Raw genomic sequence first — 26,791 nt, 5'->3', positions numbered from 1 at the left:
CATTTTTCTTTACAAATCCTTGGTTTGTACTTCTAATTTTAGACTGGCGTTTTGTTTTGTTCTCTCTATGCATTCATCACTAATCACGCAATGCCGCGTGTCTTACGTCATCCGCCAGAACTGCTTCAGTGTATGACAGTCAGTGGAAGCAAGAAAAAAGTGTTAATTGCAACTGAAATATGGATTTTTTTGTACAAAAACACATGTATTCGCTACAGGGGGCTTTTTCGTCATTCCCCGGAGCCATCTGCAGCATGTTTTATTATGAATGCGCAAGCTGTATTTGATGATTTGTGGACTATACCTTAAACTTAATTTCCCTATATCATCACCTCCAGTTTCTGATAATAATATATTGCACAATATTTCTGCTAATATTATATTATACTGGGGCCTTTAAATATCATGTTAGACCGTTGGGGGGTCTTTGAGTCAAAAAGGTTGAGAACCGCTGCTCTACACAAAAACTTTTCAGACAACAAAAACGGTTCCATAAGACTCGAATCTGGGTCATCTAGCAGCATGAAATCACAGCACTTAAAAGAAGTGTAATTAGTTGAGTGCACTGCTCTAGAGAACACCTCCACTTCTCCCCCCTCCACAGCAGACACAGGCAGCTGGAGCCTATTAGACTAGCTCACTTTGCCTGTCGGATGCTTGAGGGGCCAAGTTGCCTCGCACAAAGCTTGGTGCTGCTCACTGTCAACACTTTACAGCATATGACAGAATTCCCAGAAACAGGTACCTTTCTTCCCACTTCTTTTATTTTGTCTACATTGCAGTTAACCCCAAAGTAAAGATTCCAGTCCAGGTTAGCATTCATCTTACATTATATTATTGGTTAAAGCTGAATTTTGCTTTTAAAACCACTAAAACACAGAGCGTATCACAAATTATGTAGTTTTTAAACAGAAAGGTGCACACATACTGTATACAAGATTGTGATGTAATTTCCTCCCACGCCTTATCTAGGCTTATCAAATTAGTATCAGTATTATCCTGCTTGCTGGAAATTGATGATCACTTTTCTGGATATCGTTTCCTTCAGTGCAGCAAAACATGTGGTACTGGGTACAAGGTTCGAGCAGTGGTGTGTTTGGATAAGGATGAAGATGAGGTGCTTGAGGAGTACTGCATGAACCAGAGAAAACCAGCTGATAAGGAACCTTGTAACTTACAACCCTGTGAGTTCATCTGGATTACAGGAGAATGGTCTGAGGTGAGAGACAGGCAATAATACAGTTATTTTGAAAATTATATTTGGAAATAATTTTACAGTTTAAGTTGCTTTGAATCCTGAATAACTACTTATACTGAATAAATAAATAAATGGATGCAATTTGTAAAGTGCACATTTATGATACACCAATGGACAATTTACAGTAAAGATTTAGACACTGTAGATTGGGTTTCGTTTCCATCAAGGCTGTTTTTCATTTTAGTGCTCGGTCACGTGTGGTCTGGGGTATCAGAGGAGGCTGGTATCCTGCAGTGAGGTTCACGCTGGGATTGATAATTATGAGTATAGTCTTAACTCTTCATTAGACTGCCCTGGCACCCCTCCTGAGGACATCTTGCCCTGCTTTCGGCTGCCTTGTCCTGCTTGGAGAGTGGGTATATGGGGACCTGTGAGTTTATTAAAGCAATTCTTCAGTTATTTGAATTTTTCTAATAAAATGTTATATTTTTAAGGAATGACTCTAACTCTTTAATCGAAAAATGTCATTTTGTACAAGAAAAAGAAGAAAAGAAAAATGTATAATATGTGGTTTTGCTGAATTTAAGAAAGATCTGGACTGATAATAATATATACCTAATTGAATAATTCTACAAGATATAAAATTATATTAAATTACTAGATGTCATTACTAAACCCATAATGTCTGTTTTTTGTTGTTGTTGTTTTTGTTTTGTATATTAGTGCTCTGCAAGCTGTGGAAGTGGTTGGACAGAGAGACAAGTCCAGTGTATATCAGCAGAGGGTGAGGTTTCTGAAAATTGTTCCTCCTCCTCCAAACCCGAGGAACTGAAATCCTGCATCAGTCCTTCTTGTGAGTAACAATGAATTAGTAGTAGCTGCAGGACAGTGAATTACAATGAATGTCCTTATAGTTTATTTATGCTCATATAGCGGTAGAAATTAAAGGTTTACCACCAAGGGGCAAACAAATCTCAGGTTGCTGTAAAGTTATATTATGGACAGTGTAGTTCTAATGAATTCACCAGTGTTACTATTACTATTATTTTATGTTACTATTGTTACTGTTATTATTAAACTCTTTTCTGTTGTTTAATTACCAGTACTAATTTTTTTATTTTTATTAAATAACATCAGTTTTTTTTTATTTGAATAAATATTTAAATGTTTTACAAGTATGAGCAAGATAAAATATAAATAGCCAAAATAGTTTTAAAAAACTACAGCAGGGAAAGTGTCCATTAACAATTCTAAAAAGTAGAAAAAATGCATCTGCTTCTGGTATTTTAATTCTCAGTGCTGAGAATACATCTCTGGTAAGTATACTTAAATCTAGTTTGAGTGACGAATGGAGCTTACCTTCCTCCATCCCCAACTCCTCCTTACATGATCACTAACTGCTTGCCCACGGAGGTATATCATCTATCCAGCTCATTGCTAAATTTGTCCATATTTATTCACAGTGCTGTATTACTCTACTGCAATATACAACTGTTGCATATAAAATATATCGCAATTGCTTAGGCTTTGGGGTGTTCAAACCTCAGCGGGGTTTATCTGTGGATAGCTCAGAATCTGAACCCTTCAGAGCAATGTCTGCCGCCAAATATAAAGTTCAGGACCTCTACAATAATCTTACTCAAAATTGTCCTACATCGCTGCAGAAGTACCGACCCAGTGTTTACAAAGTGAACATGCAAAGAAGTTCAAACGCCCTTTACAAAAAATGTAGGTTGATTTTGAAGTTGGAGGAGAAAATGAGATGGGAGTTTTTCGACATACCCTAACTGTCATGAACTGGAAAAACCAAAGTTCATGCAGAGCTAGACAAGACGAGCGTTTGAGGTTATGAGTTGAGTACATCATCTGTAAATTTTTGTTCTGGATGTGAACTACTCCTTTAATCACAAACTCTGAGTTGACAGTGAAAGTTTGTATCGAGCTTTGTGAGCCCAGTGAACCTGATCTAAACCAGGTTGGCTTTATCGGCTTTTGTCAACTGAAAACTTACTCTGCAACTCTGAGTTTGTTCATCTCGCTTCGTGCTACAGACCACTGATCAGATGTGATCAGTACTGTACAAATTCTTTTCCTCTCTCATTCTCAGGCCACTTCCCCACTAACTGTAGAGATGTACGGCTCCAGAAAGGTATCGTCTCTGACGGTGAACAGACTTTGAAAATTGATGGAAAAATGTTAAAAGTAAGATTAATTTTTAGGTCTCATTTGAATTTCAGCTGTTCTATGAAACATTTCAGAGAGAAGTGAACTTTGTTATTTGGCACAAATAATGAATTCCTGATTTAAAAGAATTTCTTAGTTTAGACATTATTTTTTTATTATTTTTTAAACTCCACTTACCTCCTCTATCCCTCAGATCTACTGTTCAGAGATGAACACGGACAGTCCTAAGGAGTATATCACGCTGATCACCGGAGAAGAAGAGAACTTCTCTGAGGTCTTCGGATACAGGTTACATTTAACCCTTTGACTTCCATTACGAGTGTATAAATAGGCATTATTGCATTATTTTATATGCTTTTACAAAATACATTTGTATTATATATTTATATTATTAATTTTTCCTTCAAAGAAACAACATTTCTTTATGTTCTTTGTGATGTTGTCCAGGCTGATGGACCCCACACAGTGCCCATCCAACCTAAGCAGGAGAGAAGATTGCCAGTGTAGAAGAGACTATACAGCTGCTGGTCTTTCTACCTTCACAAGAGTTAGAATGGACCTCGGCACAATGACCATTATAAGTAAGCCTAGCTAACACACATTTTACCAGAAATTATTTTTGTTCATTTATTCATTGCCCTTTTAATCTTTAATATGCCTACCTTAAATTTAAAAATGCCATTTATTCATTCATTCATTCATTCATTTTTGCATAGCCACAGACTGGAAATTTGCCTTTGTTCATGAAGGGCATAGGGTTCCTTTTGCCACGGCAGGAGACTGCTATAGTGCTGCTCGCTGCCCACAGGTTGGTAGCACACCCCACAGGGCTTTTCACACTCATTTCTCAAACCTGTTTACATAAAGACATCCTCATATTTCCGGTTTATATTGCTGTCTTCATGAATTTTTTCCTTAGTGGATTTTTGGGCTACAAAGTCTCTCTTCTCTGCTCTATTCTTCATTGCAATTTACATCTCTTTTTGATGTTTTCCCCTTTAATGTTGAAATAATTATTTATAGAACACATTTCCCTGACTGTTCAAAGCACATGAATATGAGACACGCAATTGGCTATCCCTTACCAAAAAGTAGTATACTTCGTTTATTTTATTAAGTATACTTAAGTAAAGTTCAAACATATTTTTAAGTATACTTTATGTAGTAGGTATACAAATATCAGTGTTCTAGTAGTATACTTGTAAGTGTAGTGTTTCAATACCCTTTGGGACTAAATTGGCCCACTTTCTAGTATATAAAAGTATACTTTTAAGTATACTTTAAGTATAACAGTAGGAAACTTTGAGTACACAGCTAGTTTACCTCTATGTTTGTAGTTTGTACTGCAATTATACTAAAAGTGAACTTATAGGTATACTGATAGTTCATTAATTAAATACTTTGTACACTTTGAAGTATAGTCTGAGTAAACTACTAGTTTAGTAGTTTTATACTGCAAGTATACTCATAAGTTTTCTTTAAGTGAACTTTACATCATACTTTAAGTACTGTATACTACTATGTCCCTATTTAGGTTTTAATTAGTCTATCTGACTGTAATTATTACCTCTTCATCAGTCAACATTTTATTCCATAACATTACACAGTTTTGATGCTGTTTCATGTCAGATGATCATGTTAGATTACATGTGTTAGCATCTGTTGTTTATTTTTCTTCTTCATATGTGTTTTTTTTTTGGAAATTCTGTACAGAAGATGTGTACTAGCGCCCTCTACTGTATAACAATGAAAACACAGATTCTAGGAGCACAAGTATAGCTAATATATTTAGACTTTTTGTAAGTATAAGTCAAGTATACTTAAATGTCATTTTAAGTATATTTCTGAGGAGTACATAATGCCCATTTCTGAGAAGTAAAAAAGCATACTTTCCTATTTTTAGTTTAAAAGAAGTATACTAATAGCACACCTGAATAAACTTCTTTTTCGTAAGGGGTCTGTTGCTTAGCATCTAGCCATAACATTCTAACACTGCGTCGTTTAACAGTGCATAAATGGTTCTAACCCCAGGTAACATACAGTGCTACCCCTGCTAATGTATATTTGTGAAACAATTCTCTATCCAGTGTTAAAAACAGCATTAATAATGACGATAATCAGGGGTTAAGCGCAGTGCGAAAAGATAATTTTATAACATTTTTACTCTTTCTATATAAATAAATATATGAATGACATGTTTGTCTTTGATTAGTTTACTCATCCAGATTTTAGTGTTCAGATAGTATGAGGTTAAAAGTCGTACTACTGTCACCTGTTGCTAGGAGGTAAAATGTTTTGACTACTCAAACAATACGCTCTTTTTTTCAGGGCCGGTTCAGGATTAACCTCTCAGGAACAGGATTTAAGGTGACAGAAAGCACTAGGTGGATTTCCCAAGGGAACTACGCCACAGCTGACATTCACAGGTCTCAGGTAAGTCCACCACCATGTACTGACTTAAAGAATGCTGAAAAGAAACTAATTGAAATCATAAAATCATGCATTAATACAGTTCTTTGTAATCCATTTTTATACCAAATTTATACAATTTCTATTTAGCCCATTAGGATGTTGTAATTCCACATTTCCCTTTCAATATAAAAGTTTTTTTTTTCGTAGTATGAAAACACAGCATGTTTAAGAACTTTATAAAACAAAAGATACTCTAGCTAATGCTGACTAGAAGGCCTAATGATTAGAGTAAAATGTGTGCAAGTTCACCAGACCATGTGTTGTTCCTGGAACCTGCAACTCTGAATGAATAGTAGATTAAGTATATTGTCCATTTTTGGCTTGGAATTTGTTTTTAAGCACATGTAGTACATCATCCATCTTATTTGGTATAAGTGTCCTTTTAATTAAACACAGCTGAGGAGCTGCTGTGCAGATCCAGTCCTTCTTGAAGTCAGCAGAGGGATAGTTTTTGCAGGGGCGCCCCCAAGGGGTATAAACTCTGGCCACCCCTGTGGCCACCCCTAGGATGATTTGCAGTGGCTACTATTAATTTAAATCTATTTTAAATCTATTAATTTTAGATCTATATAATTTATATATCATTTAATATAGTTACTATCACACGAAGAGTGACGTTTTTCTCCAGAAGTCTGCATAATTGCAAATGTGACATTGATTTCATACAACAGTTCAATAAAAAAGAAGTTAATATCAAGAGTTTTACGTTTTAGACAACATTCACTTTTTGCGCTCTATTTCTAAAAACAAAAATCATTCCAAACACAGCCACTGTTTTGCATCTCTGAGCAACATGACAGTGTTTCGTTCCTGAATGAATCAACCGTTTAAATGATTCGGTTCAATCGCAATGACTCACTTATTAACAGTGACTCGCTGCCACCTACTGGCTGTTTTAATTTCACAATTAAGGTACCATTTCATTTTTTAAACAATTTCAAACATCAGTTTTAAATGTTTTATGTTTAAAATATCAAAACATTATTTATTAATTTGTAACTCCAGGTTAAAGTATTCCATGTCCCTCAGAGCTCCATTAAACAGTGTGTAAAAACATCTAAATGGCACTTCAGATTCAGTTTCTGTTTTCTCTGCATTGCAAAGATCATTTTTGATGGTGCACACTTTTAGAAAAAAATGGCGTAAAGGTTAAAAAAAAAAAGCCTCAGCTGTCAGCACACTTAGAAATAAGATATCAGCACAATAACACACAGCAAAATATTGTCTAATTTTCGTTATCAATAAAATCCCAGAAATCACAGAGATATCATTTTTGTCAATATTGCAAACCCTTTATTTATTTATTTATTTATTGATGTGCCACCCCAAGATTTACTGTGGCCTCATCTGGCCACCCCTATTAAAATTTTCTGGGGGCGCCACTGAGTTTTTGGTGGAGATTAAACAGAATCCATTCAAAATGATCCACTGTCCTAAATCAAGAGCTCTGGAGGACATGCAGAGAGAGAGTTTTATCTTTAGCTGAAGTCTGTTGAGGTGTGTTTTCATGCCCTTGGGGTTTGAATTTCTCTAAATTATTTTTAGCGCGTTTTAGCAATATTAAGCAAACTTTAGATGTACTTCTTCTTGTATCCACAGGATGGCAGTAGAGTTTCTGGGATATGTGGTGGTTATTGTGGAAAATGTACTCCCTCCTCCAGCCCTGGACTTCTTGTTGAAGTGTCATGATGGCAGGTGTACTGGTCAGGTCTGCAGACAAACCAGCAGGAAAGTGTATGACCTGTTTCTAAATACTTATTTCTACTGTCAGACTTAATTTCTTTTAAAGGGAAATCAAAATTTTATGTGTATGATTCTTTAAGTGCCATACAGTTCACTTATGAGCCATTAGGAGTGATGGAAGTATAGATTCTTTGGCATCTATTTTGCTGGATGTATTTATACACTACTGTTCAAAAGCTTATTGTTGGTAAGTTTGTTTTTTTTTTCTTCTTTTTTTTGAGATCTCTTACGATTTTAAAATATATTTGAAAGAGTTTTTTATACTTGCCAATTTGTTTAATTTGAAATACAGTAAAACAGTAATATTGTGAACTATTATTGAAACGTAAAATAACTGTTTTTATTTTTATGTTTTAAAATGTCATTTGATGGCCAAGCTTAATTTTCAGGATCATTACTCCAGTCTTCAGTGTCTCATAATCTTTCAGAAATCCTTCTAATATGCTGATTATATTGATTATATTAATATAATTTATATTTTTTATATATTTAATATATAAACAAAACATTTTCTTAGATATATACATGTATGTATGTGTATTTATATATGCATAATAAAAATACGCAGTACACACATATATCATGTAAAAAAAAAAACATTTATTTTGAATGTGATTAATCAGGGTTAATTGTTTGACAGCACTACTTTTGATCAATGAAATGGTTAAAATGGTTAAAAATCCAAGCTTTTTGAACAGTAGTGTATGTTATTCCTAATTATTTATGAATGGTATATTTGTTGTGAAAATTTCAGTGATTCAGTGTCTTCTTGAATTTTATAGATGATGTCGTGTCTGGTAAGTTTAGTACTTTTCTTGTAGAAAGAAGGCTAAAGAGATGAGATATGACTTGTGTTCAGATTTTTGTTTTGACAGAGCAGGAAACATCTTAGTGGGAGAGTAGAGTTTAGATAAATATCTGAGAAGGGGAAAGAGAAGTCTGCCTATAGCAAAAGAGGGGAATTTGTAGGTTGCACGGTTGGAATTAGATAAAGGTTTACAAAATGAGAATTCCAAACTGTCACTGGATGGTATCTTTCAAAAGATTTAATATGTACAGTTTAGGTACTTGTACAGTATGTACCTTTAAGCTAGTAACATTTAGGGGTAAATAAGGTAAAAAAAAAAAGGTTTTGTACCTTAGAGTAACCATCCTAGTGACAGCTTTGTGTTTTGAACATTTTATTTTGAGAGTGTGAAGTTGGTCATCTTGTTCATTGCCTAAGCAGTACATTTTGAGACAAAGTGTTTAGCTTAAATAAAATTAAGATGGTCTAAGACGTTTGAATCAAATTTTTTAAATGATTTTAGGTGTTCCAAATATCAAACAGAACCAAATATCAGAACAAGTCTGTAGCCAGAAGCAGTCTGGAAGAGGTGACATGCATCAAAATTATGCCTCAAGTTGCTGGGTGAAGTGCAGTGTAATGTGATGTTTTTTTATTTTTAAATACTACCTCAGTCGTGCCTGTTGTAAGCTTTTATCTGTTTCATAACTTATTGAATAATTATTGTCATAGTAAATTACATGTTTCACTAATAACTGCACTGCCATTATGTGTATATTTTTTTACTGTGTATTTATTGGGGTGATAATTCATTCAAATCTATTGCCGCAATAATTTATGCCAATTGGAATATTGAAATATTATTATTTTGGTGTATTCATTACATAGACCATCGCAATATCAAAAGAAAAACATGCTCAAAAGACGGGTCAAAAAAAACAAAAAACAAAAAAACAACAAAGGCAAAGCCTAAAAAGCCAATATTGTAGTACTTGAACACATTTTTTAAGATTAAAGTACTAAAAAACATTCCCAAATTGGTCTTTGCTAGATGGTGCTGTTTTTTTAAATATTTGTTTTTAAATTTACTATGGTTATAAAATTATCAGATTAATTTATTTGTGTTGTTTTGTAGCATGTACCTTTAAATGCATATAATCTAATAATTAAAAAGGATTTTTTGAAATTAACAAAGCAATTATCTAGATAATAGAGCGATATTTCCTTAAATATTGCAGAAAACTGATGCGTCACTTTGAGTAATGCTGAATGCCTGAAGCCATTATTGTAAATGAATGTATATCAAATCATAAATCAGTTAATTTTGCATGTGAATAAAGTTAGACAGAAAATTCATAAATATTTTAAAACATTTTATACACAAAAATATAATTTGTAAAAATGTCTTAAACTGTTTCAATCCATCTTTTGATAAACTAGTAGCCTATTATTCTCTTCTTTTTCATTCCTTTACAGAATATAGAGAGAACACACATTTTCCTATTTACAGTTTTTTTTTTCTTTTAATTTTCCATCAGACAACATTTTCACATAATATTTATGTTACTGTAACATATTACATTTCAGTTGAGCTGCTTGGTGCAGGTTGTGATATGAGTTATGTGTAAAATTATGTATAAGAATGATTTAATGCAATGAATTTGTCTTGTCAATAAAGTCTACAATAGTCTTTAATGTCAAAATTAATATAATGTGTATGCCTCACGAATAAATCCCTTTGATATGATGTTGTGATGTTATGTTATGATGTCTCTTTGATTAACCTAATGCAGCCAGATAGACAAAAAATATTTGCCAGTGAGATGTGGTTTCTTTAATGTGTGTATATATAAATTATAATTTTGATTGATTTGGGGGTAAACTATCACTGGGCCGTGTTTTATGAGATTCACCCATCTTTGTAGTCACATAGTTATTAAGGTTCCTTTGCTCAGTGACATGTCCAACTCAGTCTTTTATAGTTATTTAGTCTTAAGGTTTGTAAACTCTTTAGTCTGGCCATGTTAGTTTATTTATGACCATGGAAGATTATGTTTTACAGCTGAAGCACCCAGAAATCTGTTGAGACAGGTAATGTTAACTGTCACCAGGACAACACACAGGCTTACTACACAACTTCCACTAACACCTACAGGAGTCATGGCACTACTGAACCTCCTCAACGGTGCACATCTTTGACAAAGACTGTCTTTGATTAAACCTATGTGCTAGTAAATATACCAGAATTCTTCTCATAAGAAGTCTAGTCAAACAGACTGCAATAAGATTGGCCAGAGATGATGGGACTCAAAACACTTTGTGTTGTTTCACAAACTTTTATTATTTACATTAAAAGTTGTAGAAAACTTCATAGTGAATTGGACTGACGTATTTACAGCTCTTTTTAGTGTTTTCTGTCAGTTTTGTAGGCATTCACTGCACATACTCCTACACAGAAGTACTGAGCTTGCTCTTTGAGCCCCAGTGAATGCTGAACCAAGACTGCACTTATTAGTGAGGTGATCAAGGAAATGTCTCTGTAGGGTCCTTGACATACAGCTTTGTTGATATCCTTTTCCTCTAAGTGCATCTTACTGAATAGCAAGAACAAAAAATGTAAAGCATTTCGGCACTTAGCAAAAAGAATAGACTTTTAAAAGGACTTTAATTTTATGCTTTTTATAAGTTCATGCATTCCTTGGGAATAAAACCATATTGCTAGCTCTATACTAGAAATAACTTCAACATAAAATATACATTTTAAGGTTAAGCATGCATTTATCATGCATTTATTATAGTAATCAAACATATTCAAAATAATGGAATTTACCATCGACAAATATACACTCTCACCATTGTAAGTGAAACGCTTATATCAAATTAAACAATTCACATGAATATTGATTTTTGTCGATTTTTTTTTTACACAGAAACTCAAATTCCTTTGAAACAATTACACCGTCGGAATCTGGGGTTTATATAACTGCGATTAAAGAAACGGTCTCACGCATTTATACAGGAATGTACCTGACGTTTACTGGGTTAGTTCAAAAACCCACTGGCGTGTCCGGAAATGCAGTAATTTCATTCACAAGCTCACATGGCACGGACTGAGAGAGCGCGCGGAGATGAACGGTCCCACCAATGCTCTCTTTCTTATATTGACTCGGTGACCCGTTCCTCTGCGCTTTGACATTCAATCCCTCACACTGTCATGATGTTTGCTCGAAGCCTTAAGAAGAGAAACTCCTGTCGGTCGGTGAGTAAATTGGTACGGGGTGTTTACATTTTAACGACTTCTAATTTTGCGCACGGTGCATATAAGACATTCAAGTATGGGGCTCTTTTTTGTGATTTATTTGGGCGGAAATGAAAATGCTAGATGTGATGAACGTGCGGACGGCTCGAGCTGCTCTGTGACGTGTGAAGTTATGATCAACAAACACTCAGCACTACATCACACAGGTTTGATACCTCAGCCTGAAGCGCCTGATATCAGATTGGTGCTCAAAAATTGGATGATTTTTTTGTTTAGCATTTTATTGTTAAATTAACAAATACATCTATCTTAAGTGTGACATCATGTTATGATATGACAACATTTGAGCAGATATATGTTGCTGTGTGAATTGTATTGGGTGTGCAGATTTACCAAATTTTACTTTTTGGACAGCTGAATGAAACAAACTGCATGCCTTTTCTGAGAAGGAAAAAAAAAAAGTTAAGAAAGTTGGATACAATAAAATAACAATGTAAAATTTTATGTGAGGCAGTTATTTGGAAATAAAACTATACCTGTTTTAATGTAACTCTGTGCTTTCAAATAATTCCAATCGATCAGTCAAATTGAAGCAATGAATCACTGACATGTTTACATGTACTGAGAGTATGATTTAAATTAGTGCAATCAGTAAGCTAATTACACTATCTATAAACCCTTTAAATATTATATGTATCAAATATGCTAGTTTTATCTGTATTATTACTCATTTAACATGTTTGTTTTAATGGCGCTTTGACGTAGTCACCATCTTTCAGAAGGATGAGCTGAAAATAATCAGCTTTAGTCAAGTGACTGTTTACACCTACCATGTAAAATGTTATCAGACAATATCAAGATTCTTTTTAAACCCTTACTATGCAAATGTACAATTTAGTCACCGGTGGAATTAAATGTGTGCAACCTAAAAATGATTTGGTGAAGTACTTCAGAAAGAGAATATGAGTTGACACTATTTAGGTGCACACTTTAATGCAAGTAGAGTATGCATTTTACATTTGGATGTTCTTAATGCCATACACATGCATTTATGTAGTAATGCCTTTTCTACAAAGTACCGCATAGCTTAAGTTTCTATGAAAAATAACTCTTGGCTCTCTATTCAACTTCTAAAGCCCACTGTGCTTGATGACTTAGAAAGAGGACAACCTTGTACCACATGTGGAGAACAGTGTCCTGGCTTCATTCTGCATAAGTGGAGGTGAGAACCCCGTCTTGCTAGATCTAAGCATGCTTTTTCTTGTTTTGCTACATGTTCAGGCATTCAGAGGAGAATAAGCTGTTATTTGACTTCATCCTGATAGTCAGCCTTTAGTGCAGGAGAATCCTCACCATGCATTTCAAAGCTAGGGTTGGCGTTTTGGAGCAGTATATGGTCAGTATTGAATGGCATCAGCATTTCCAAGCTCTTGGAATGTTCAGTGGAAATTTAGAGGTTCTTTGCCTTTAGATAGAGTCACTATAGGAGGATTCAATAGAATCTGAATTGAGCTGACAGTGCGTGTCTGAGCCAGCTGACAATTTGCAGGACCTGTATGTGCAAAGATAACAGCGTACACTAAGCTAGCTATTCATGCTTTCCAGGACATTCAGGCTTCATTTTTGCTTGGGTGAAACCAAAAGCCAACATTTCGTTTTTGGCTCAGAAGTGAGATGAACTGCTCTGCTGGACCACTCTGTGATTGGAGAATGTGATTGGTTAGAATTTAATAACATCTAATAACAAAATCATATTAAAACCAAGGGATAGTTCACCCCAAAATGAAAATTCTGGCTTCATCTCTAACATTCATGTTTGCTTTATAAAAAAGCCATTGGAGTTTTAGGAGTATCCACAGAGAGGGGAGTTGCTGGGATGGAGGGTAAGAAGAACTCCTCATCTGCCTGCTCTCCATTGCTGTAAACTATTATGGGGCAACAGTTAGCTCTGGAATGTGCCCTTAATTGCAGTGCTACAATAAAACTAAATGGTCTTCTAGACAAACTTAAAGCGGACATTTGTAACATAGTACTTTGTATCCGTCTTTGTGTGTGAGTGGGAGACCTATGGAACAGTATGGGGTCTCTTACACAAACAGTAGCTCCCGAAGATTTTTTATGACGACTGCAAAGGGACATATTTGAATGCAGATTGCTATTTGGATGGCTATTTAACTGTGTGTGTAAAAGAGAGAAAGAGAAATAGAGAGAGTTTAAGTAAAATTTGACCATTATTTGACCATAGACAGAGCAAGTAGGTGTTCATGCTTACAAAATTTTAAGCATGCATTCATGTCATGCACACTGAAGTTCATTGTGCATTGGCTAGATCATTCAGGGATTTTCCAACTGGATTCCTAGGAGTCTGTGGGGAAAATATATAGATGCACCATTTGTTGGATAATGAATAGTATAAATTGTAAGATATGAAATGGATGGTGGCAGTAGGAATGTCAAGATTTTGGTCCTTTTGTGTTCTAACAGGTAGAACCTATACTTGTATGCCTACCTAAAAATAGCTGTCCTGTGACATCACCAAGATGTTTTTCAAAATGAACTGATGTGCCATATAGGGACTTTGCTTAAAAGCAGTGGGTTAGAGCAGGGGTCTTGGAATTGGTGAAAATGAAAAGGCCATGCATCAACTCACATTCCAATACTTTTAACATCTGCTATGCCTAAAATGTACTTAAATATTCATAAATCTCTAAATATTAATGAGACGGTTGAAATATCTGCTGGAGCAGTCTAGTTTTCCTGCTTCCCCACCATTGTATAAAACCAAAAGGGGTATCCTGGGGTATGAACACCACTGTCTATTCAAGGATTTAATTAGTAATTCAGACAGTTGTGGGCTAGAATAAGCTGCACTGTGGACCAGACATTATCCCTATAGTCAGAAGTCTGTTTATGTGAAACTTGTACAGCTAAAATAATTTATTAGTATTTTTTTTTTCCTCAAAGTACCTTAATGATGTTTTTATGTGTCCAAGCTGCAGTCCATCAGGTTGTATTGGGCATGCTATGTAGAAGGAACGAACCAAGATGGTAGCATGCGTGTGTAACATGATGAGTTAAATAATTTATGAGAGCCGTTGGCTTGATTGATTTCTTTGTGGTAATGAGTCTCATTACTGCCCCTATTAGCATCAGTGCTTTGAGTATTTGCTATCTGATCAGCCAGCTTATATGACCCATTTATTCAGGTTGGCATGTAGCTGTAGGTTGTTTGTTCATTCATGATGATCACAGACCTATTTTAGCTGTCAGTGGTTCTTGTTCTTACACCAACTCAGTTTACAGAATAGCCTTATATTATACCACTTATTTATTTTATTCTGTATTTATTTTGGTTTGTTTCTGTATGTTTTATTTTTTGCAAATGTTAAAATATAAGGATGGTCAGTCCACAGTTAATCTTTTTATTTTCTCCATGTGTGCATTAAAAAGAAGTGTCTGAAATACAAAGCACTTAAAAGTCTGTTCATCATGAATTTTAATTATGATTAAAATTCGACAGTCCTCTGGTATTGCCAATGTGTGTAACTGTTTTTGTTAGAGAGCCAGCAAAACTGATTACTGGTTAGTCTTCCACAATGACTTCTGTGACACACACTTAATGGTGTTTGGATGCTAATGCTCACTTTTTGCTGTATAAAAGACAATTTACTGGGTAGATGGTCCATTGTTTTTGGTGTTCTGACACATTGTAGTGTTAGCATTTGGTAAAATTATCTTATTTTAAGCATATTTAAATATGGAAACCAGGACAAAATACTGATTAAAAATTATTTCTGAAGTGTAAAAAAATAAAATCAATTGTAGCTGCAGGGAGAGCTGCTGGACTCTGTCCTCCAAGTAACCTCCTCCAATCTGCATAACAGTGTCTTTCAATGTGTTAACAAGCGGCCCAGCCAAACCAATCCGTCAGGGCAGTCTGGCACATTGAATGGGCCTTTAAAGTGGAGTCTCCTTTTCAGCAGGTCAGGAGGAGGAGAAAAAGAGAGGGAAACCTTGGTCCTCAGACATATACAAAGAGGGCAAGAAGGCATAACAACATTCACCTCTAATGGTATAAAATCACTATATCCACTCCCAATGTGCTTTGAAGTGATAACCAGAGGAGTTTATGTTGCCTGCTAACGCTTAGTCCACTCATCATGTAAATGAGCTGGGGTTTTTTATTGTTTATGTGACTATTTGAGGTTATTTTGACTAAAGATTGATATTTTGGGGCCTGTGTAAATTAATGGGCTACACTATAGCCATGCAGATGATTCACAGGTTGACCATTCAGATTCAGAAAGTGCTTTTACTGGGGGGTTGAGACGACTGTGTGTGCATGTGGTTGTCTTTGATTGGGTGTAATGATAGGGTCATTTATTTGCTATTGTGGTCACGGAAACGGTGGGGTGGGTCACATACATGCAGACTGAGGCCCACTAGATACACAAATCACAGCTCGGTGCTGGTGAAAGTAACAACGGGTATCAGAAACCAAGATGCATTCAGGTTAATCTCTAACTAGAAGCTTAACTATTTTCCATGGTTTTGGGAAAAAAAAATGTTACTTGAGCTCCAAATCAGTTCATTAGAATGATTTCTGAAGGACCATGTGACTTTGAAGACTTGAGTAATGGCTATTGAAAATTTTCCTTGCCATCACAGGAGCAAATTACATTACAAAATATGTTCTTCTTTCCTTCCTTCCTTCCTTCCTTCTTTCTACAGTGTTTCTGTTTTACTGTGTTTTTGACAAAATAAATGCATTGAGTGTAAAATAATTATTTTCAAAGATTACAAAATCTTACTGCCCACAATCTTTTTAAAAGTAGTATATACTCCTTATCTGTTTCTATCTTTGCACATATACCTCTAATTGAAGAGTTTATTTGCAAAAACAGATACCTTTATTATTATTTTTTTTTATTATGTTATCATGTTTGTATTGTGTTAGTTAGCTGTAATTTTTAGTATTTTTTAACCTAATCAAAATAACCCAATTGCAGTTTGATTAATTGGAATGCACAATGAAAAAACATGATTTTTGAAAATTGTTTTTGCAAATTAACTCTTCATTTATCTTAAATCTATCTGTTTGTAAACATTTTGTCTCTATTATAAATATTATACAACAACTTGTGAAAAATCCCTAAATTTTTAAAACCTTATTTACCTTATTATGATTATTCAATAAACTTATACTGTAAACCTTAAACTGTAAAACATAACCAGATCACCAATTCACCATTGTAAAAAAAGTTAACATTATTCAGTATTTCTTACATTTAGTGCATCAAATATATCTATTCACTATGGCCAGTACATGCTGCTTTGTTGTTGCACAATTGCCTATTAAAATTAGACTTTGGCTAGACAAGATTGACTTATGAGGTCATTTCTCAACATCAGTGATAGTGTTTTTTTTTTTTATGGAGAGCTTCTCTGCCATGAGGAGTTTCATATCAAGAGGTTTCCTTTTCAAAGTTTTCCTTTTGATTTGAACATGCATTTGTGTCACAGGAAGAAAAGAACATCTCTAGGGTTTGGTTTTATCACACCTTCATATTTTACACCTAGCAGATGCTCAATAGGGCTGGAGTGGGTGTAATTGGAGAATGTTTTTATCCCTTTGTCTCTGAAGCTGTAGAGCTAATGATTACAGAGGAGTGTGTATGTGTGCCAGCTTTTGGGTACTCCATCTTTACCATAGTGAGCTTGTTTTTCACTACCCCATTATAATGTGTGCGAAAGAAAGAGAGCATGTGATGACAGGATGGGGCCTATTACTGGTGTCACATTGCCTTCAGTTCACTCTTTTTCTGACAAATCAGCTGCTTTATTGTAGTTATGTCATCATGTGGACCTTTGTTAAGAAACAATTTTTTTTGAACAATCTTGTCCTATTATACAAAGCATTACCTTCATTGAGCCTGCTTATGTAATACCAGTGCTGGTAAATTGCAGTCTGTGATTTAAAAGTTCAGACTTGTTTTGATGCAGTTTTTTTACGTCATTCACAACACAAATAATTGCAAAATGACTCAAAATCAAATGTCATTCGGCAGAACCTTGGCAACAAAATGAGTCCTAGTTTCTTGTTATTCAAGTACATTCAAATGCCATTGAGCTTGAAGACAGTGATTACTCATTATTGAGCTTTTTGAATTTTTATTCCTTTTTTTTTGCAATTAGAGAATCTAATTCATTGTCCTTTTTTAACTCTTTCAGTCCATAGCCTAATTCATGCATCATTCAGACGTCATCTCTCAGAACTGGTGGCTCAGTGATCTCTTGTTTGCTCTCATCAGTGAAGGGCATATTTCAGTCTTTGGTCAACATCACACCACAATCTAGATCTGACAACAGTCCTCATCATTTCAAGAGGCCTGTGACCAGGGTCCTGTTTACACCTGGTTCTAACATGCCTCAAATGTGTCTCCTGTGACCACTGGTGATCAGATTTCAACAAGGGTCTCTTGAATGACTGTCTGATTCAATTATTACTTTAAGTGTGTTTCTACGTGGACAGACGAATGGACAGACAGATGGATGGAGAGATGGATGCTTTGAGTGATGATAGATGGATGGATTGATAGATTGGTGGACAGACGAATGATTGGAGAGATGATGGAGGGATGGATGAATAGACGGATACATGAATAGACAGATGGATGGACAGATGGATAAATTAGTTGAAAGATGCATGATTGGAGAGATGATTGATGGATGGATGGATGGATGGATAAATAGATGGATGAACAGAAATAGATGGGTAGATACATGGACAGATAGGTAGACAGAAGGTTGCCGTGATAAAGAGATGTGAAATGGGATGGTTAATGTGGCATGAAATGAAATGGATGAAATTAGTTATTCTACTGCAAAGACTAGTGATGTGTGCAAACAAAGGGCAGCAGTGCAGTTGGTGGAAGAGATCAGAGATTGTAGTTGGCAGTGGGCTATGTTTCTGTGTATGAGAAGAGAGCTTACGCCTTATTCTCTCTTTGTCCCTGAGCTCAGGGTCAGTTGTCTGCTTGGTCTGTCCAGACCAGCTGCAGCTGCTAAACACAGAGATCATGTCTTCATCACCTCTAATTTACTTGCACAAGAGCCTCAAAGTGCCACTGGAATCCACACCCAGTTAAGTGATAGAATAAATGCATGGAATGTATGTGGATCAAATGCTACATTAAAAATGCATTTAGTCCATATTTGGCCTTTTGTCTTCCTTCTCCTGCAGCTGGCACTAAAGGCCCTCTTCTGAAAGCTTCTTAAACTTTATATCCCCTCAATACCCATATATTAAACAATAAACAGTGCTATTTTTATATATCATTGGATCACAACTGGATAGGGGTTTGAACATTGAATGCCATGAAATTACGCCATGCAAACATAATACCAGCTGCCTTGAAAAGTTTTTAATACCAGAAGGGTAATGTCTATTCAAACTGGATGGTTTTTTAAAGCATTTTAAAGCATCTTTCCAAAATATAAAAATAAATGTGTGTTTTTGGTTAAGTTGTCATTTTTGGAGATCATGCCTAGTTTCATAATGTATCAAAGCTGCTCTATTTCATATTTCAAATGTATTATATGTACGTATGCACTACCAGTCAAAAGTCTGAAATAATTAAGACTTTTTTTAAAAAATGGTTTTGAAATAGGTCTATTATGTTTACATTTACATTTAAAATTTTTTTTTGATTGCATTGTTTTGAAATGTAAATTACTCCAGTACCGACAAAGCTGAATTTTCAGCTGCCATAACTTCATTCTTCAGTGTCACATGATTATTAATGGCTCTTATTATTATGAATTGTAATAATATTATGAATGCTTTGGTCACATTTGATCAGTTTAATGCATCCTTTGACGAAAGAATTTAACAAACTTGGATTTAACCTTGGTGCAGCTTGCACGCTACACAAAAAAATATGTTAAATATTTTTAGCTTGGATGTTTTATCTTGCATAGGGCAATATATAAGTGCATGGCGCCCGTGTAGGGCTATTAAGATTTCTTGAGACATTAGTACTGTGATGTACCATCAGTTTTTGGCTCCATACTAATCCTTCATTGTAAGCTGTTTTCTGTATAGTGATCCATCTCAAGATGGAGAGAATAAATGGCTGCAGGCGCCATGGCTCTGCGACACTGCTGATCCGTAACCCTATCAGAGAGCTATAGGAATGAAAGGCTCTTTGAATGCGCTCAGGATTGGGTAGACATTATACTTGTGACTCCAGCTCAACAGCAATGGACCGCAATTGTGAAGTGTGCATGCAGCAGGGCTACAGTATGTCCACTGTAGTATGTTGTTGATATACATGGGCACAGACACGCATGCACCCACAAACACACAAACAGCTTGGGAACCACAGGTACAGTATCTGAACAGCTCCCTGCAGCACTTCAAACTGTCCTTTGATTCAGTTTTTCCTCTTCCCTCCCTCTCTCTCGCTTTGTCATCTGTCTCTCACTTACATGGAGAACTTTTACACCACCTCTACAGCAGTGTGGGTTGTTCTTTGGCTGCAAATTAAAACTTGTTCAGTCTCTTCTCTTCTTGATACCATCATGTTTTTTTTCCCATCCACTTTTCTTTCCTAACCTCTCAAATGGCTGCCATTCATTAAAAACTGCATCTGTGTGCAAACTGCTCTGTTGTAAATGAGCTTTAAATGGATGCATGTGATTAACACTGCTGCTGGAATCCTGCGGGAAAATGTGATTTTATAATGGCTGTGAGGTCAGGGCCAATTGCAGCAATATTTGTGAAGTAAAAACTTTATGACTGAATTGAAAGGTTAGTTTCCTTTGTTTTGAACAGGCAAAAATAATTTAATTAAAATTAATTGTATTAAAATGTCTAGTTGTAAACTGTGCTTGACTTTTAACAGCTATATAGTAAGGATGATTTAACAAATTACAGTATATAACTTTAATGTATATATTAAAATCAAAGATTGTTTTATATACTTTACATTGCATAATATAAAAAAAGATGTTGAAAGATGCCATGTAGTTTATTAGTAGTCTGTGAGTTATGAAAAGATAAAAAAAAAAAGTTGTGATAAAATGTAAGAATATATGACCAGATGGTTGTTGTCCTTGAAATATTTGGTTGCTGTAACTTTATTTTGTCAACAGAGGGCACCATTGCATTTGCATAGTAGTTGTACAGTACATCGGCTGCTATTCTCCATTAGAAGAACACATTTAAACTTGACAAACTACTGTAGTGTTGGGGCCAAATTCAGCTTTTGTTTCAGATCAGTTTTGTTTTAATGCAGATGAGCTGACAGTTTACCTAGTTATACACATCTGCAGTTACTGCATTAGTTGGTCCGCGTGAACATAAATGTGAGTTCTAAGGAAATGAAGGGTGAATGCTCAGGTATATCTGAATAGAAACGAGTCTCTCTGTGACAGAATAAATCTCAGCCTACAAAAGTGAAGAGCGCATTAATATGTAAATTACATCCCATCCTCTGCCTTACTGTACAGAATTATTTCAGAATCTCAGTGTATATTAGTGACGTATGTCCCTGTATGCATGCATTTTAGCATGTGTATGCATATGTACATGCATTGCTCAGCATGACAGGAAAGCAGTCATGGCCTTTCTGCCGCTGCCTATCATTCCATCTAAAAGGAAAGCACAGGAAATTGCTCTTAATAGAAGAGCTGAAGCAGTTCCAATTTCCTCTGATCACAGAGCTGGCACTCTCATGTGAGTCTAATTCGCACGTACACACACTCAAGTGCACTTTTTTGCCTTTTATCTGAACTGAACAGTGATAATCCTGTATATTGATAAGCCAGTGTTCTAATGCATGAAACACTGTAAGTACATATTACTTACCTCAAAGATTTACATCTGTAAAGGCATTTTCATTAATTGGTCTGACTACACCCAAACTTTTGTGAAATTAGCATATTTAGCCAATGGTAGCTAAATATAAGGAACATTTTCACAAATGGAAGAAACTGAAATGTAACTCTAAGAAGTGACTCTCGTTCAAAATGCTGTCTTTTTCGCAGTGAGTCATATAAAGAGAAGTGTTTCTAGGCGCCGGTTTCCAGGGTGATGGTACTATTCACACTCCTTTGGTGCTGTGACAACCACACTAGAAGGCAGACGAATGAGGGTGAGAGTGGTCAGAAATCAAGCACGACACCCCCGAGATGTGAACAAGGATCCGGTCTCCTTCAGTTTCATTCCTCCATGTTTTTGACAGCTGTTTTGTAGATAAATTGTGGAAAATCTCAGCCAAAGTCTCATACCGTTCTTAACATCCATGACAGTCCTGTTTGTTTGAAGTCCAGAATAATTATTTCTACATTAGGACAATGGGCCAATAAAAAGTTAAGCGGAACAATCTGCCTTCCCTTATTTGTGCTTAGAGTCTCTAGCTGTTGAGCTCTGACATCCCCACCCAAACATACAACAGCCACAGGGAGTGTAAAATCAAAACCAGACATGGCTTCTTTCCATTAATTTTATGATAGATTATTGGTAATGTAAACAAACTTGTGTGAGGATCATTTCAAAAGAATCCCAGGCTCAAGAGAATGCAGATAGCCTTCACTTAGTGACCCAAGGTGAGTCTTAAATTTGGCAGTTTTGCGAGCACATGCCTCAGAAATAAGAAACGTGCACAAGGTCGTGCATTTTTCAAAGGCTGAAAGCTATTCATCTCTTGATATGATATCCTTGTAGCTCCAATGAAGTGCAAAAGTCACTGATTTTGAACTTGAAAGCATTCAGATTTGTTTCGACTGGTCATGTGATATTTGACACTTTCCTGTCGATGACATCACAGGTAAATTAGGCAAGACAGGCTGAAAATTACATTGATTTTGTCACTGTTGAGAATGCGAAGCCAAGCGAGACTGCTTGAGCAAGGAAAGGGTTAATTATACAAGGGAAAGCCAACTGTGAGCTTCAGATCAGCAATGGGTGTAACTGCATGCTTTATCTATCCAGCTGCAAAAACTGCATTTGATACAGAAGATTTGAGATCCACATGTTTTTCCAGTCATTTGAAACATGAACAGTTCCTTTGCTTTGAAAAGCATACTCGCATATAAAGACAGAGTTATGCATCATGCAGTATTATGCCTCAAAATTAGCATTTTACATTCTAAATTACATACTTTTTTTTGTAATTTAGAATGTAAAATGAAATTACATACAATTTTTGACTACAATAAAATTACATTTCAGATAGTTTTAAAATTCTGCTATTGTGTTCTATGGAACAATAACAATGTACAGTTTTGGAGGGTCATGAGGGTGAGTAAATGATGACAGACCTTTCATTTTTGGATGAACTTTTCCTTAAACTCTTTGAAGTGTTTCTGCGAAACAGCCTTACAAATGTGACGCAGAGCCCAGCATTATAAAAGCATTCCTGTCTCCTATACTCAGATGAAGCAAACCCCTTATGATTCACGGCTACCCTCAGCTGTTTAGGAAGAAAGACTAATCCAGTTTCGAAAGTCAAGAAAAAGAAAAGAAAAACAGACTGAAATGGGAAAAAGAGAGGGATGCGATGACATCATCCTGGCTAGCCTGTGTCATTTTTTATCACTTCATTCTTTTTATGGAACGATTAAACCAACGATTATTCCATCAGTGCATCTGTGTCTAATCAGGGGAGAGAGCTGTTTGTTTCTCTAATAATATGTTTAAAAAGTCCAGCCCTGACTATGTTTATTGGATAAGTGTGTTTTGTGTGGGTTACTTATACTTTGGGGACATAATTGTCCCCAGAAGTTAGCTAAATCTGAAAAAGACTTCCTTTGGGGATACATACAAATGGGTATACAAAATCAAAACACAACAAGGTCAACAAACTGTTGCTTTTGAGAAAACATTTAAATACACTTTTAAAAGCTTAACATTTTTGAGCAGAAATAATTAAAGTATTTATTTATATATTTTTAAATGCAAAACTATTTATTTGGGGAAAACCTCTAGAACTTCTAAGTATTAAATGCAGTTTGAACTCAGAACTGTTTTAGGGTTCAGATTTTTTTCATTAGGGTTAGTATTTGCTTTATTTAAAAATGAAGCAAGTATAGGTCTTCATTAGGCAGCTAATTATCAGCTATTATTCATTAGACAGCTAATTATATCTATACTTAGCTATACTTTGGGGACAAATTTGTCCCTTGAAGTTAGCTAAGCATAACAAACTTCCCTTTTGGGATATTTGGGGCCGTCCTTATTTGTGATTCATAAATAAAACTAAAATGTTTCTTGTGGATTTAAGGGTTTAGTTGACTTTTTAGTCATTAACATTATCTTTGATATAACAATAATCAAAGTCTATGCTGGACTACAAATGTAAAATGCAGTAACTACACAATCCTGAAACTGAAAAAAAAGAAAAAAAAAAAAAATATATATATATATATATATTTTTTAAATAAAATTTTCAAAGGATAGTTTACCAAAAAGGAAAATTGTCATACCCTCATGTCGTTCTAGACCCATAAGACCTTTGTTCATCTTCAAAACACAAATCAAGATATTTTTGATGAAATCCGAGAGCTTTCTGCCCATGCATAGACAGCAACACAACTACCACGTTCAAGGCCCAGAAAGGTAGTAAGGACATCATTAAAATAGTCCATGTAACATCAGTGGTTTAACCATAATATTATGAAGCTACAAGAATACTTTTTGTGCGCAAAAAGAACAAAAATAATGACTTTATTCAACAATTTTTTCTCTTCCATGTCAGTCTTTGACGCACGTTCATGAGAGTACCACAAAAATATATTAATTTGTGTTCTGAAGATGAATGAAGGTCTTACAGGTTTGGAACAACATGAGGTTTAGTAATTAATGACAATTTTTATTTTAGGGTGAACAACTTTTTAGTACTATTTTAAATAGTATTTTTCTGAATATGGACTCATGCTTCGCCAAGAGACCCAGTTTCACTCATTATGTAATGCACTGATATCAAAATATTGTCCAGTAATTAGTCAGTAACCAATAGGGTACTGATAATTTGCATCCCAAGCTTTTACAAAGCAGTATGGTTTGTTCTCAGTTGCAGACAACCCACTTTATTAAACGTGTGTGTGTGTGTGTGTGTGTGTGTGTGTGTGTGTTGTTTTTGCATTCCAGCAAGTCCATCATCTTCTTACGATGATCAACCTATTTTGCTAAAGGAGAGCCTGCTCATGCTCAAATATGTTGAGTGAACCTCTCAACTGCCTCTCTCCTGTTTTGGAGAGGTACTTTTATTTTCTTGGCTCTTGTAGGAGATCTATGCCACTTAATCCTCTATTTCCACTGTGTGCTTTTGTCTTTATTCTAGTCTCTTACACAGCAAGCTGAATTATGGTTCCATGAGGAGTGAGACAGGCATGGGATAAGAATGAGCTCTTGTTTCTCCATCAGATGGCATTTGCTCTCTCTTCTCCGGTGCTGGTTATTGTATGTGTGTGTGGATTGGTAGACACAGCAGATGCCAGGTGATCATGCTTTTCTGCCCTGAGGCGAACGCTTACCATGTGCACCATGTGTTTGTACTTGTGTGTACGGGTGAAACCATGCTGGTGGATTTGGGTGTAGTCTGCATGTGCACTGGGGGACTCCTGTGCGTTGACTAGAAGTGTGAAAGTGCGACATCGGTGCCAAACGCGTGTAAAGCAGAACTTCTGTCATGCCGATTATCTAGTCATATGTTACACAGTCTGCTGGCTGGGATGTCTGGGAACAATTTGGTTCAGTATGAGTGAATGGCCTGTGAGGCTATGGTCTATAAGCATATAAAATTACACACACACAGACACACACATATAGTGTGTGTGTCTGTGTGTATGTATATATGTATGTATCATTTTTGAGAATGTATTGAATTGAGCAAAGCATTAATTTGTTCTTAAACAAAAAATAAAAAAAACTCTTACCTACCCCAAACATTTGAATGGTAATGTATATAAAAAATTATTTCTATATTATATCAAATTAAATCTAGTGGACAAAACATTTGGTTGTGGGAATTAGATGTGACTTGGAGGACACACTGTTTCATATGTTTTTAATTATGTATGACACCAAATTATGCTTTTGTCTTTTTTTCTTTTGCCTTTGCTTATATGTTCTTTTATCTATTTTCTTTATCACTCTCTCTTTCACTTTTTATTTCTCTCTGTCTGCCTCTTGCTGTTAGGTTGCCATAGACTGCAACTTCACCTTGACAACAGTCCCTCCCAATACCTTGTTTGAATTGTAAATGCTAGCACACTTGCAAGCTGTGCACCTTTACTATGAATAATGAATATACACAGCAAGTAGAATATTTGATGTTGTTTGCATGCACTGAAAGTTAACACTACAATAGCGTACGGTATCATCTTTACAAAAAAGACGTGTGTTGTGGATCAGTATAATTCAAGATGAATCCTTGGAGTATAGCTCATATACTGGCCTCATAATACTTAAAAATCCTCATAATCTTTAAAATGGAGACAAATAATTAGACGCATTAGAACCAATAAATAAAATGTATAGAGAAAACATTGATGATATTTCACCTAGTTTTTTTTTCTCAATTATAAACATTTTCTTCCAAAGAAAGTGCCTAAGGAGTGCTTTTTAAAGTTATTTTTAGCTGCTCACTTGAAGTGGTAAGAGATCGTACCTAATGAGGCAAATTGCTGACTTAAAGTTAAATCAAAGACCTTTCTGCAGTCATACATTACCATAGTACGTTCGGTTTCATCAGTTCATAGTAGATTCTGTTTATGCATAAAATCAAGAGTTAAATTACTCATGAATCAAAGGGGGAATTTTCACTCTGAGTTTTTGTGGATTCTCCTGTAAGTCCAGGTCATTGTAATGCAGTGGCTGTGTTAGCCGCTGGGATCTAGTGCATATATTAGTGGAATGTCTGATTTGATTAATGAGAGCAAACAGTTGACTGTAGAGCTGACAGGCCTTGCTGCGCAAATACAATAGACCTGCCATGAGGACACACACACACATTCGGAGAGGCCTGGATCCGCTGGGGTTAGTCTTTATAGAGCACTTGTGATCCAGTAAGGGACATTCCATATGGTAAAACTATCTTTGGGGAGATTTTATGAAATAAATTAATATTGCTCCATTTTTTAA

General features: G+C 35.4%; 2 protein-coding genes across 4 annotated transcripts in view; both read left to right on the top strand.

Moving 5' to 3' along the window:
* The window catches only part of LOC109079769 (A disintegrin and metalloproteinase with thrombospondin motifs 9-like), a 38,374-nt gene extending 30,561 nt beyond the window's left edge, over positions 1-7,813 (top strand). The window contains exons 31-39 of the mRNA XM_042734337.1: positions 1,049-1,219; positions 1,443-1,628; positions 1,922-2,051; positions 3,306-3,400; positions 3,576-3,670; positions 3,830-3,963; positions 4,099-4,190; positions 5,711-5,815; positions 7,454-7,813. Coding sequence (XP_042590271.1) covers positions 1,049-1,219; positions 1,443-1,628; positions 1,922-2,051; positions 3,306-3,400; positions 3,576-3,670; positions 3,830-3,963; positions 4,099-4,190; positions 5,711-5,815; positions 7,454-7,543 — 1,098 coding nt within the window. The 3' untranslated portion in view covers positions 7,544-7,813. The remainder of the gene's footprint in view (positions 1-1,048; positions 1,220-1,442; positions 1,629-1,921; positions 2,052-3,305; positions 3,401-3,575; positions 3,671-3,829; positions 3,964-4,098; positions 4,191-5,710; positions 5,816-7,453) is intronic.
* A 3,640-nt stretch (positions 7,814-11,453) lies between these two features.
* prickle2b (prickle homolog 2b) overlaps positions 11,454-26,791 on the top strand; it is a 76,107-nt gene continuing 60,769 nt past the window's right edge. Inside the window, exons 1-2 of one of the 3 annotated variants that reach the window (XM_042734333.1) lie at positions 11,454-11,655; positions 12,780-12,865. In XM_042734333.1, coding sequence (XP_042590267.1) covers positions 11,599-11,655; positions 12,780-12,865 — 143 coding nt within the window. In that variant the 5' untranslated portion in view covers positions 11,454-11,598. The remainder of the gene's footprint in view (positions 11,656-12,779; positions 12,866-26,791) is intronic. The other 2 variants (XM_042734334.1, XM_042734336.1) reach the window with 2 other exon arrangements.

The sequence above is a fragment of the Cyprinus carpio genome, chromosome B11, assembly GCF_018340385.1.
Source record: "Cyprinus carpio isolate SPL01 chromosome B11, ASM1834038v1, whole genome shotgun sequence".
NCBI classification, from domain to species: Eukaryota; Metazoa; Chordata; class Actinopteri; order Cypriniformes; family Cyprinidae; genus Cyprinus; species Cyprinus carpio.
The sequence above is the reverse complement of the archived record's forward strand: the minus strand, read 5'-3'. Positions and strand labels throughout refer to the sequence as shown.